The sequence below is a fragment of the Mauremys reevesii genome, linkage group 5 (genome assembly GCF_016161935.1).
Source record: "Mauremys reevesii isolate NIE-2019 linkage group 5, ASM1616193v1, whole genome shotgun sequence".
Lineage (NCBI taxonomy): Eukaryota > Metazoa > Chordata > Testudines > Geoemydidae > Mauremys > Mauremys reevesii.
In genome coordinates, this window is record NC_052627.1 from 91387373 (window position 1) to 91401376 (window position 14004).

General features: G+C 43.4%; 1 protein-coding gene across 8 annotated transcripts in view; it reads left to right on the plus strand.

Annotated features, from left to right (window-relative positions):
- CORIN (corin, serine peptidase) overlaps positions 1-14004 on the plus strand; it is a 289837-nt gene that overhangs the window by 239534 nt on the left and 36299 nt on the right. For all 8 annotated transcript variants that reach the window (XM_039541668.1, XM_039541670.1, XM_039541669.1 and 5 more), the window contains exons 14-16: positions 1362-1475; positions 6101-6211; positions 8016-8145. In XM_039541668.1, coding sequence (XP_039397602.1) covers positions 1362-1475; positions 6101-6211; positions 8016-8145 — 355 coding nt within the window. The remainder of the gene's footprint in view (positions 1-1361; positions 1476-6100; positions 6212-8015; positions 8146-14004) is intronic.

Below are 14004 nucleotides of genomic sequence, written 5' to 3' on the forward strand. Positions count from 1 at the left end.
CTAAATTGATGGATCTAGTACAAGCAAAGGATAAGGTAAGAGTAATTGGTCAGAAAGACCATTGTATATTTCATGCCTATTTGAATGAGAGTTTACTTTGACAATTTGCTTCTATTCCCTCACCAGGAATGATTATTTTTGATAGTTTTTAAAATATATATTAAAAATTGAACATACCTTGAATTTTTCAGAAACATTAACGAAAAAAACACCTTATAAAGATCTGATATTGGAAGTAGATCTGGGGCAACATTCAAAACTTCATGAATTCATGTAGATTTCTGCAGGGTTTTTTGGTTAATATGAAAAAAGAAAAATGTTTGGAAATGTCAAAGTAATTTGTTTTGACATTATCAAAATGGGACATTTAGATTTTTGGAGGCTAGATGCAGAAGGAGATTCAGGCACCATTTACAAAACAGGAGAAGGAGGTGGCCTCATAACTTTTAGCTCAGTGGTTACAGCACTTATCTGAGATATGGGAGACCCAAGTTTGAATTGCTACTCTGGAGCAGGGACTTGAACCCTGGTCACCTAGGAGTGCCCATACTACCCAGCTAAGGGTATTCTGGAGTCACGCTCTCTCAGTTTCTCCAGAAACTGCAAAACTGAAATTAATTTGCAAACTTGACACCATCAAATTAGGCCTGAATAAAGACTGAGTGTGGCTGGGTCACTACAAAAAAATAATTTTTCCCTCTGTTGATATTCATCCCTTCTTGTCAACTGTTGAGTATGGGGCACATCCACCCTAATTGAATTGGCCTCGTTAGCACTGACTCCCCGCTTGGTAAGGCAACTCCCATCTTTTCATGTGCTGTGTATTTATACCTGCCTACTGTATTTTCTCTTCCATGCATCTGATGAAGTGGGTTATAGCTCTCAAAAGCTTATGCCCAAATAAATGTGTTTGTCTCTAAGGTGCCACAAGGACTCCTTGTTGTTTTTGCTGATACAGACTAACACGGCTACCACTCTGAAATCAGTTTCTCCTATTGAGGCTGTTCTACTTTGTATAAAATCCTTGAAGAGTCATTGGAGCAGGGACTGGAACCCAAATGTTCTCCCTCCCTGCTGAGTGCCCTTTAATTACAGAGTCATTCTCACTTGCTTTCTCTTTTTGACCCAATGACAATTCAAGTTTCAGGTTGAACAAAATGTTTAGCTTCACCTGAAACAATTTTTTCCAACCTTTTCAATTCACCTAAAATTTCAAAAAAAGTGTTTAAATTTGACCTGAACCAGTTTTTTTCCTGTTTCTCAGAACTGCAAGCTAACTGAAAAATCAGCCATTCACACAGCTCTAATTGCATGTAAATGTTAAAATGGAATATCTCAAAGCTCTTGTTCTCTGTGTCCAGGTTGTAGAGAAAGGGGTCTTTGGGAATGTCCATCGAACAAGCTGTGTATCCAGCATGCCATGATCTGTGACGGCTTTCCAGATTGTCCTGACAAGGTGGATGAAAAGAACTGCTGTAAGTGCTTAACCAGGGTGATAGGACTGAATCTAGAATTTTGGGGGCACTGAACAAACTGTAGAAGCAGCCCCCTAAAGGCATAATGGCCCCAACCCTCCCCTTAGCTCCCTATCATTGGAGCCTTGTTGCTCAAAGTTCTCCCTCTCCATCCTATAATCTCTCTCCTTGGTTCCACTACTCACTGTGGCTCCATATCTCCACCTCACCCTTTCTGGTCTTTTTCCACGTGTCCATTTGTCTGCCATTTTTTATTTGTAGCTCATTGGCTGCTGTCTCTTCCTCTAAGCCCCTTGACTCCCTTTCATATAACCTATGGCTGCTTGGATCTTCTTCACTCCCACTTGTCTTACCCAATCCCAGGACTTTTTGGCTTTTGTTTCTCCCCCTGCTCCCTTTGCTCCTTTCTTCCCATGTTTCCATTGTCACTTCCTTCTCACCATATCCAAGGTGGCAATGAGTGCAAGAGGAATACATGTGTATCCAATGCAGTGCAAACAAGAGTGCAGGGATGCGCCAGCGACCCCCATTGGGGCCTCGGTAATGGTTCTATACTGCAACCACTAAGAAATTCCGCCTTCCTTCAGTTGATAGCTAGGAACTGACATGAGTTCCTTTTCACAGTACACAGCTTATCAGTGGGATGGGAAAAGGAGGAGGAGGAGCTACTGAGTGGCAGCTGCTGTACAAGCTTCCATCTTGTTGCTCATCCTTTCAATGTGTATGTGAAGTCAGTAGTGGAGATTGGGAAATGTTTTTGGCTGCAATGTAATGTATATGTTGATGGTTCTCTGATTTGTCTGCTTTTAATCAAACCCAGTTCTATGGTCTCATTTTCTGCCATCTGATCTGCCAAAGAGAGGAATGGTGTCTGTTTGAACTCATTGAAAATCTGATTTCTGTCCCCCAGGAAATGCTGATATTTCAGCATTTGTTTTCATCCTGATTGTGGAAACCACATTTTCAGTTGAAAAAACATGTTGACATATAATTCCTGACCAGCTCTGATGCTTGTTGGAAGGGGCAGATGTTTAAAGAGGCAGTGTCTGCACCATCTGTGTAGGGTAAATGCACATGTTTTGCCATACAGAATGCAGCTGCTCTTCTCTAGAAGAGCACATAGCATCAGTGCTCAAATCTCTTTTTGACTTCCTGCATGCTTCCAGGTGCAAGTATTGCCTGATTTATTGATGGTGGATTGATTACTTAAGAATTCTCAATTAATAACTTAACACATTGAGGTTTGATAGGCTCTTGTCCAAAGATCCAATCCAGTATTATTAGGATTATTGTTCAGTTGGGAACCCTGACATGCATGGTTGGAAAAGATCTTTTGCTCTTTTAAGATTTGTATTACTAAAGTTAGTTAACACACAAATGTTCCAGTCCAGATGACAGTATGAATAATGTGATTTGACATCCAGTATCATCTCATGCGCATACTCACAACCATTCTTCTGGAGACTTAGAAGTAATGAGACAGGACCCCTGTGGATCACCAGATGCCTTCTCTCTGGCTTGCGTAATGATTAAGGCTACGTTTTAGTCACGGATATTTTTAGTAAAAGTCATGGACAGGTTACGGGCTGTAAACAAAAATTCACGGGCCCGAGACCTTTCCTTGACTTTTACTAAAAATGCCCACCCTGACTAAAACTTGGGTGGAGGGCCGTGGGTGCTCTGGGCGGGGGGGGAGGGGGTCCAGGGGTGCCACGGGTGCAGCTGCTGCAGAAATCATGGTGGTCACGGAAAGTCATGGAATCCGTGATTTCTGTTACCTCCGTGACAGACTTACAGCCTTAATTAATAATGATTGCTAGGATTGAGGTTTTGTCAACCTACCTCATGATCAGGCCTATTGTAAGGTTTGATGACTGTCATGAATATTCATAAGAGTGAATATGAGTCTCCTTTGCCCATAATTAACTGTTTCACCCTAATAATGTTGGGATTTCCTTGTTCTAATCTATGGATTAGTATATTAATTATATCAAACTCATTAGCATATATGTCAATTGGTTACTATAATAATTCTGTGAGTAAGCATCTGCTGATGTGACTATCACAAAATACTCCGAACTGGCATCAACTGACTTTTTGCAGTTACTCATCAGCATTCTGCAAAATGTCAACAAAATTATTTATTGCAAAATTATGTCTTATGCCATTTTATGACCTAGCATTACTGCTAACGTATGGTAAGCTAAACAATTTACTTATGCCAAAGTTCATATCCTTATGTTAATTGCTTAAGTTACTATTTTAAAGGATTAGGCCTGTTGGCTTCTTGCATTTCTCCCTTATATTTTATCTTAACGCATATTAGCTAGCTAGTTTTGGACTCAGTGTAACCCATAAGCTAATGCACAGATTACACAAATCAAGATAGTCTCTAAAGCTCTGAATGTTTTGAAATGTGAATAACTGAGAGCAACTCATCTTTACATAATCAACTGCAGCTTTTCAGATCAGCTGGGGTACTGTACTTATGCTACTTATATGGTTCCCATAACTGTAGAATGATGTCTCACAATCTTTAATGTACTTTTCCTCACAATGCCCCTGTGAAATAGGGAGGTATTATTATCTGCATTTTACAGACAGGAACTGAGGAACAGAGACTAAGTGACTTGCCAAAGGTCACATAAGAAGTCTGTGACCTCAAGAAACTGAATCTGGGCCTCCTGAGTCCCAGGGTAGAACCCTAACCATTGCACCATCCTTCCTCTCTACTCTTGCTGTCAGCCCTGGGGATGAATTATTCAGGAATGGCACTAGAGCTTCTCAGTTGAGGACTCGCTACCTCTTCAATTTTCTCCCCCTTCTCAGCTGAGGGCTCTCTACTTCTTGAATTTGCTCCCCATGGAGGCCTTCCAAAAAGAGCCAGAGTTAGAGAGCTTCAAGGCATGATGCGAGGCATGGTTGTTTGGTTTAGCTTGTTCTTGCTTTTGTACATGCATATGTGTGTGTGTGTTCTTGTTTTTATGGGTTTACATACTTTGTTCCAGGCCTGAAGACACATGGTTGTTAATGTCACAGCAGATAGTATCTGTTTACATAGTTTTATGGTTTTCATTGTGGATATATGTTTGATATATGTTAAGATGGGTCTTAGTGTTGTAAATAAATGCCTGACTTGTACAGTAATACACTTTATAAACTAATAAGACATATACAAAAATTAATAAGAACTAAGAGTTGGAGTCACTATAGCTACTGCATGACGGTGCTAATTATACTTCTTTGTGTCAGCCTGCGCTGGGGCCCCAGGGGGAAAGCCTGATAAAGTGGGGCTGGTAATGTTGCATTACTGCCCTTCCTGGGGATTTTGTGATGGCTGGGGTAGCTGTAAAATCTTATGGGGACTGTACATGAGCACAAACTGACATCGGATGATCTTGTAGATACTGGATTGGGATGCAGGAGACCTGAGTTCAGGTCCTGGCTCTGCCACAGACTACCGGCACGGCGCCTCCTGCTGGTCGTCCTGGAAATTAGTTCTTCCAGCCCAGAGCGCCCTCTGCAGGCTGGTGTGTCACATGCCGTTGGCCCCCGTGCCCCTCCTGGACCCCGGTGCCCTTTACATCAGGGTTCTGCCCCCAGCAGTAACCCACAATCTGCGTCTCCCCGCCCAAGGGAACCCCCAACTCGCTATCCCCTCCTTGCCTCAGTGGTTACTACCAGTCCCCATCTAGCCCCTGTTCACTGGGGCAGACTGCAGTCTGTAAACCACTCATCATCGGCCAGGGGGGTTGGACCAGCTGCCCCTGCCTATATCTGGGCTGCCCCCCGGCAGCCCTAGTACCCTTTAGTGGGCCCTTAACTTGGCCTGCAGCCTGGGGTTTACTAGGCTGGAGCTCCGCAGATCCCTCTGCCCTTCCCCAGCACTGCTCCACCTCAGGTACCCTTCTCAGCTTCCCAGACAGCCAGGTCCTTCTCTCTCAAGGAAGCTAGAGAGAGGGTGTCTTTACAGCCCCTGGCCCTCGGCCCTCTTATAGGGCCAGCCATGGCCTGATTAGGGCGTGGTCCCAGCTGTAGCTGCTTCTCCAATCAACCCAGCTTTTTCCAGCCACAGCCCTCTTCAGGGCTGCTTTAACCCCTTCAGGGCTGGAGTAGGGTGACCACCCCGCTACAGTGACCTTGAGCAAGCCACTCCATGCTTCAGTTTCCCACCTCTGAAATGACGATGACAATACTTCCGAATTTTAGGTATCTCAGGGTAAAGGATGAATGTCTAATCAACACAGAATAACTCTCTGGGTTAGGATTAGTGCAATCCAGCAAAAAGTGAGAAACAAAAGGTTTCCATCTAAAGTTTGTGAGGGACTCCAATGCTATAATGATAGGACCATAGTTGAAACCCAGTAGGTAGGATGCACTGAATCATGTACCCATTTCCAGACACCACTTCCCACCACTGAGGTTTTGCTGGCCTCCCACAGATCCCCTCCAGCTGAGTCCTCCTCCTCACCCCCAATAGTTTTTCTGCCTGCTGACTCTAACCCCCTGCTCCATAAACCTGCTCTGAACTTGTCCCTATGCCTTTACCCAATCAGATCTTAGTGTGCATTTTATGATAGTCATATTTTAAATCATCATCTTAATATCTGTGTTTGTCTCGGCAGCATTTTGCAAGGCGGATGAGCTTGAATGTGCCAGTCATGATTGTGTGCCACGTGAGCTGTGGTGCGATGGGCAGCTAGACTGCATGGACAACTCAGATGAATGGAACTGTGGTAAGTCTCATCTGTGCCACTGGCTGGAAGTGATGTTATGGATTGTACATGTCATGAAACAGTTGAGTTTTTATAACATTTTTCCAAAATGGGGCTGGGAAGAACTTGGACTAGGAGCCTGTTCCAGGAAAGCATGAAAGTCAGTACAAACTGTACTGGGCAGAGGAGAAAGAGAGAGGGTTAGATGGCAAGTGTACGGATACTGCAAAGCTCAGGAGGGGATAAGATGAGAGAAGTGATGATGACTGAATGGAAATGTGGAGAGCTTCTGAAGTGAGGAGTAGAGTCTTGAGACTGCTGTAAAAGAAGGCAGAGAGGCAATGAAGAAACTGAAGTACAGAAGTGATCTGGGAAGAATGACTAGGGCCCTGATCCTGTACTCATTGAATTCAGTGACAGAATTCCCATTGACTTAAATAGTGCTGAGAGGAAACTAAGCCTGGTAGCTCCATTTTGAATAGACTGGAAGTGAGAAAGGCGACAGACAGCAGAGAAACCTATTACCCACCTGCAGTGCCAGCACCCATAAAAGGCCTCATGCTTTTATGTGTTATTAAAATAAGAGTTCTTAAAGCATGACTTTTTGAGTAAGAATTATGTAAGTTCCACATAAGCGATAGCAATATTTGAAGGAAGCAGGGTGTGTGTGTGTTATGGCCCATATACCCTACCTCCACCAGACAGCAATTGGCTGCACTGTATATGTGATGCTACTGAAGCTAATCTATTTCTCTGTATAAATGTAATACAGTACCACAAAGAAATTGGATGTTTTATGACATAAACAAATGATGAATTAAAGTGGTTTGGTTTGATCTAAACTTCAGGATGTCTCTCTTGTTTGTAATCTTATGTATTGTCTTGTCTAGGACTACCTAGATTCTGATGGCCACTGCTGCCTCCTTCTTGAATTGTGTGCAGCAGCAGTCAAAAAAGCAAACAGGATGTTAGAAATCATTAAAAAAGGGATAGAGAATAAGACAGAATATTTTATTGCCCTTATATAAATCCATGGTATGCCCACATCCTGAATACTGCATACAGATGTGGTCTCCTCATCTCAAAAAAGATATACTGGCATTAGAAAAGATTCAGAGAAGGGCAACTAAAATGATTAGGAGTTTGGAATGGGTCCCAGATGAGGAGAAATTAAAGAGGCTAGGACTTTTCAGCCTGGAAAAGAGGAGACTAAGGGGGGATATGATCGATATAAAATCATGAGTGGTATGGAGAAAGTGGATAAGGAAAAGTTATTTACTTGTTCCCATAATATAAGAACTAGGGGCCACCAAATAAAATTAATGAACAGCAGGTTTAAAACAAATAAAAGGAAGTTCTTCTTCACACTGCTCACAGTCAACCTGTGGAACTCCTAGCCTAAGGAGGTTGTGAAGGCTAGGATTATAACAGGGTTTAAAAGAGGTTAAGTCCATTAATAGCTATTAGCCAGGATGGGAAAGGAATGGTGTCCCTAGCCTCTGTTTGTCAGAGGGTGGAGATGGATGACAGGAGAGAGATCACTTGATCATTACCTGTTAGGTTCACTCCCTCTGGGGCACCTGGCATTGGCCACAGTCGGCAGACAGGATACTGGGCTGGATGGATCTTTGGTCTGACCCAGTATGGCCATTCTTATGTCCTTATGTTCTTAATTAAATATTCATAAAGTATAGAGGAGATAAAAAATAACTGGATCTTGCATTACTCGAGGACACTTTTGGAATTATTCTTATATTTACAATGTAACAAATAGCATACCAACTTGCTGAAGAAATACTTAAGTTACTTTTCTTTTTCTTTGCAGTGACCCTATCTAAAAACACAAGCTCTTTGGCATTCCTGACTATTCACAGGTCAGCTACTGACTACCATGTTTGTGCTGATGAGTGGCAAGAAAAGTTAAGCCAACTGGCCTGCAATCAAATGGGTTTAGGGTAAGGTCAGTAGTTTGTAGCATTGATGAATTTCCCAGGGTGATGGGGGCAGCAGAGTTAGTTGAGCCTATAGTGATTATTGTTAGTGTGACCTGCGCAAGATTAAACTTAGTACAAAAAAGGGTAGTAAAGGAAAGGGGTAATGGAATTCTATGAACTCTTGGAAAGCAAACTCTCATTAAAATTCTGACACTTTACAAACACTACACAACTGTAATTAAAGGAAGTAGTTAAAAAGATAACCTTTCAGCCAGGTATTGGAAAGTAAATTGAATTTATAATTATTTTTAAACTAATTATAGCTTAGAAATTTGATACCGTATTTGTTCCTAGGGACTAAAAGCAAAGAGTTAGCTTTATGAAACAGAAGGGAAAAACTGTGGTAATTCAGTTTGTTCACTGGAGTTCTGTATTTAGAATGTATCCATGAGAATTTTAAAAGGGATTTTATCTGACAGTCCACCTCGCCAGTCAGAGTGCCTGTCATTTTCATAAAAGAAGAAGGCTGGATCCTTAAGGCTGTGTGTGGACTACTGCGCCCTAAATAAAATTACCATGCAAAAATGTTACACTACTCTGATCCCAGAGCTCATAGACCAAGTAAGAATGGCCTGGTTAGTCACCAAGCTGGATGTGAGGCGCGCCTATAATCTAGTCAGGGTGTGTCCAGGGGACTAACAGAAAACTGCATTTTGAATATGATAGGCGTTAGGGCCCATAATGTGAGCTGTTTTACCTACTGGTGAGAGTCAGGAGTCGGGTCAGGGTCATAGTCACACCAAAGGTCAAAGGGGGAGTCAGAATCAGAAGTCATGCCAAGGGTCACAGCTTGAATCAGCAATGGGGAACAAGGTGTGGTAACAGGAATAGGTACAAATATGGGAAAAAGGAACAAGGCAAGGAGGTGGGGACTTGGTCTCAGCAGTCTGGGCAGCAACAAGCCTAGCAACTAGTTGATCAGACAAGAGATGGGACAAGAATAGGAAGCTTTATGATCAGTAGGGTCCAATCAGCCATCTGCTGTTGGTCATCTGACCCCACTGAATCAGCAGGTGTAGCTTCTGGTGGGGGAGGGGGTATTAGCAGCAGTTCCCTCATCAGCTCTTGCAACATGATGGTATACAGAGTAAGGCTCCTACTTGGCAGCTGCCCAGGCCTGGGATCAAGACCTGTGGTGCCTGATGCCACCCCATCTCCTAGGGTAATCCATTGGGTCAGACTTCTCTGAATGATTCCTGTGGAAGGTCCATACTTTTGCAGGGGTGTGCACATGATGAGCTGGCTCCCAAGAGCATTCTTCAGGCCAACAACCCTCCCAATCAATCAGATAGTACAGGGGCCCTCTATGCATTTGGAAGTCCAGGCTGTCATGGATGAGATATGTGTCTTGGTCTTGAACTTGAATCGGGGTAGAGGTGGTTCCTGCTGGGGTTTCCCATGGGTCTTCCCTTGGAGTCTTCCCACTTTTACCCAACCAGGGAACCTCTTTTATACTGTTGTTCTGACCACACTTAACACCCTGTGCATATGCATGAAGGTTTCAACACTCTTTTCCTTATCTCTACTTCCATACCCCATGAATATTTGGGTGCCCCGTTTTTCACAGGTTGTTATCTTAGTTCCCCTTATTCTCATTAGCATCTACACACAACATATGTCCATGGTAACCTGCAGTCAGAACAGGACATTCCATGATATTACAATCAGGCGTCTTTGACAGTACATTGTGGTCTATTTTTCCATAACATCACCTATTGGCCCATCTTTTACAGTCATCTTCTAACCTTCCTGGCATATGGCTATTCCTAGGTTACCCACTCATGTCAAGCATTCTTAAGCCTATGACCTAGTATGGCTAAACTAAAATCTTACAGTCCTCAGCCTCTAGGCTTTTCATTCCAGGCATGCTTTACTTGTATATCTAATACATAGTCATCACTCCTACCTACTTGTCAATCTATTGTTTAAGCACCTGGGTGACCCTTTCTGATTGGCCATCTATCAGAGGGTCATGTGTGGTGGATGCATGATCTGGACATCTTGGAGGGAAACCATCCTTCCAAAACCTGGATATGACCTGGAATCCACAGTCTATGGCAAGATGTTTTGGGCGGCCATGGAGGCAGAAGATACGTGTAACTAGAAGGCATGCAGTAGTTTCCACAAGTGCATGGTACAAAATTGGCCTTTTTGGTGCGTTGATCCATGACAGTTAGTATGGTGTTAGGCCTTCAGATTTGGGTAATTCCACTATAAAAATCAGGGGTAATATGTGACCAGGGCCAGGAAAGGATCCCACGTTGGCATCAGGAGGCAGAAAGTCCTGCTCTAGAGGAGTTTTGTGCAAGCACAGATGTTGCAGGACCTGATGTAGGACCAAATGTCATCCTGCATTTGTGGCCACCAGAATGAGTGGGCTACAACTCACAGAGTCTTGGATTGTCCAAAGTAGCCTGCCTAAGGGGTATCATGATGTATGCACAGCACTTCCCACCTTGGGAAACCCTTGGGGTCATAGAGGGAGCCATTGACATACAGGAGGTTATTGACCCAGGAATAGTGGCATACGGTGGTACTAGGGAGACCCTCCTTGGATGAGGTTATGAGTTTAAAAAAGGATCATTAGGGAGCGCTGCGCAAAGCTTGGTAAGGAAGTCCGAGGCTACAGACCCACAAATTAAATGGTCTGGATTTAATGTGTAAGGTGGTGGTTCTTTGGGATTAGTGTATAGTATTCCCCTTTTCCTCAGAGGCCATCAGCCTAGCCATTCATGTTGCCTGGATGATACATGATTGTGAAATCAAATCTTGAAAAGAATAGGGTCCAACACAACTGATGCTGATTCAGCGCTTTGGCAGATCATAGCTATTCTAGATCAGGGGTAGGCAACCTATGGCACGGGTGCCGAAGGTGGCACATGAGCTGATTTTCAGTGGCACTCACACTGCCCAGGTCCTGGCCACCAGTCCAGGGGGCTCTGCATTTTAATTTAAGTTTAAATGAAGCATCTTAAACATTTAAAAAAACCTTATTTACTTTACATACAACAATAGTTCAGTTATATATTATAGACTTATAGAAATAGACCTTCTAAAAACATTAAAATGTATTACTGGCACACAGAACCTTAAATGATAGTGAATAAATGAAAACTCGGCACACCACTTCTGAAAGGTTGCCTATCCCTGTTCTAGATTCTTATGGTGAGTTAAAATTAGGATGGGATGTTTGGTCCCCTCAAAGTAGTGTCGCCAATTCTCAAATGTAGCCTTGATGTCAAATAACTCTTTGTCTGCTATTTGATAATTGCATAGCTTTTTTTGACTACTGCTCTACGTTGGGTAGATGTTTTCAGAGAACTATGCATGATGATTCCAAGATCTCTTTCTTGAGTGGTAACAGATAATTTAGACTCTATCATTTTGTATGTTTAGTTGGGATTACTTTTCCAATGTGCATTACTTTGCACTTATCAACACTGAATTTCATCTGCCATTTTGTTGCCCAGTCATCCAGTTTAGTGAGGTCCTTTTGTAACTCTTCACAGTCAGCTTCATACTTAACTTCCCCAAGTTTCTTCCCCTTGGATTGGATCTCCTGGCTTTCGAACCTTTGTATAAACTCTTGACTGCTGATCTGGACTGCCTGCCCACTAGGCTAGGGTGACCATACATCCTGTGTTGGCTGGGACAGTCCCTTTTTTAAGCCCTGTCCCTTCTTCCCTGACTCTTTTTTTTTTTTTCAAAAGTAGACATTTGTCCCATTTGCTCTTGCTGCCTTGATCAGTTGGCAAGAGCAAACAGGACAGATGCCCACTTTTGGGAAAAAAAATGAGGTGCAATGTGGAGGGAGCAAGTGGAGATGCCAGCTCCCCACCCCCCGCAACAGGGGAGACAGACCTGGGGAGGGGAGGCAGCGTTCCAACATTCCCTGCTGACCCAGTGGCAGACCACTCTGCCACTGTTATGGCTATGGCCTGGGATGCAGTGGAGTCAGGAGGGCCTGTGTCTCCCTACCCCTGCCACTCCACTCCCCTTGGGAAGGCAGTATTCCCCCATCCTTAGGCCATGAGGCCTTTGTTTGTCTGTCGCCCACCAGAGCAAGGACAACAGACTGGGGTGGTATTCACCTCTGCCAGCCCCCTAGATTGTTTGCTGGGTTCCTAACCCCTACCAGCAGTCTAGACTGTTTGTTTGGTGCCCTGCCTTGGCTGAGGGCCTGGCTCCCCCAAACCACTCGCAGCTACCCTGCCTAAGGGCTGGTCTACACTAGGGGGAGGGATCGATCTAAGATACGCAACTTCAGCTACGTGAATAGCGTAGCTGAAGTCGAAATATCTTAGATCGAGTTACCTTCCGTTCTCACGGCGCGGGATCAACGTCCACGGCTCCCCATGTCGACTCCGCTACCGCCGTTCGCGTTGGTAGAGTTCCGGAGTCAACAGGAGTGCGTTCGGGGATCGATATATTGCGTCTAGATGAGATGCGATATATCGATCCCCGAGAAATCGATTGCTACCCACCAATACGGCCGGTAGTGAAGATGTACCCTAAGAGTTGGAACAGCTAACTTCCCCCTTTACTTAGACTGTGGTTTCAGGAGTGTGTCAGCAAAGGGGTGTGGTCTCCCTCAGAGACTGACAGTGAGGGAGAGCCACACCCACCTACACACTTACCGATATTAATGGGCCACTCTACCTTGAATGATCCCTTACAGTATGTGCTAACTATTTATGTTAAACAATCTGGGCTTGTCTACATTACTCACTGGATCTACAGGTAACGATCGATCCAGCGGGGGTCGATTTATCGCGTCTAGTCTAAACGCGATAAATCAACCACCAAGCGCTCTCCTGTCGACTCTGGTACTCCACCAGGGCAAGAGGCGTAGACAGAGTTGATGGGAGAGCATCAGCCATTGACTTACCGCAGTGAAGACACCGCGGTAAGTAGATCTAAGTACATCGACTTCAGCTACGTTATTCACATAGCTGAAGTTGCATAACTTAGATCGATTTCCCCCCCACACCCAGTGTAAACCAAATGTCTGTTACATCTTGCATTTTGCTGTGATGCTGGGAGTTCCTTTCCCAGACCTGAAGAAGAGGTCTGTGTGTCTCAAAAGCTTGACTCTCTCACCAATAGAAGTTGGTCCATTAAAAAATATTACCTCACCCACCTTCTCTCTCTAATATCCAGGGACTGACATGGCTACAACTACACTGTACACACAAACCATACTGGTACTCTCAGTTTACACACATCTAAGTGATTAAATAAAGTGCAAAGCAGTGGAGATTCAGGCCTACCCTTTGTATTTTTACTCTCTCAGAAAAGCAGTTGAGAGTCTTCATATGCATTGGAATTAGGTTGTTGCTGTATACATGCTGGTCTTTAATCATTCAGTTACTCTTTGTTTTTATGTCAGTATATGTTTGTTGTGTATTTTCTCATAAACATCAACATTTTCATTCTGTGGTTCAAATCCCTTAAAGATTTATACACATGCTTAACTTATTGCAGAGTGAGTAGTCACATTGAAGTCAATGGGACTATTCACAGTGCCTAAAGTCTTTGCAAGATCAGGATTTCCAGCTATAAGAAAATGTAAAACACAAGTTGTGATATGACTAAACTTGAAATGATAAAACAAAGAAGGTGTGGGAGTGGCAAGAGGAGACCAGACACTAAAAGATAAATGTGGGAAAGTTCAGAGCAAATGTACATAAATCAGAAAGTCTTCAAAATAATCTTAAATCTAGTAAAGCTCATAAGTAATATGTGTACTTTGTGAAAGGCCATCTTTGTTCCATTTCTTAAAGTAGTTACTTTTTCAAATTTATAAACGATCTGTGAATG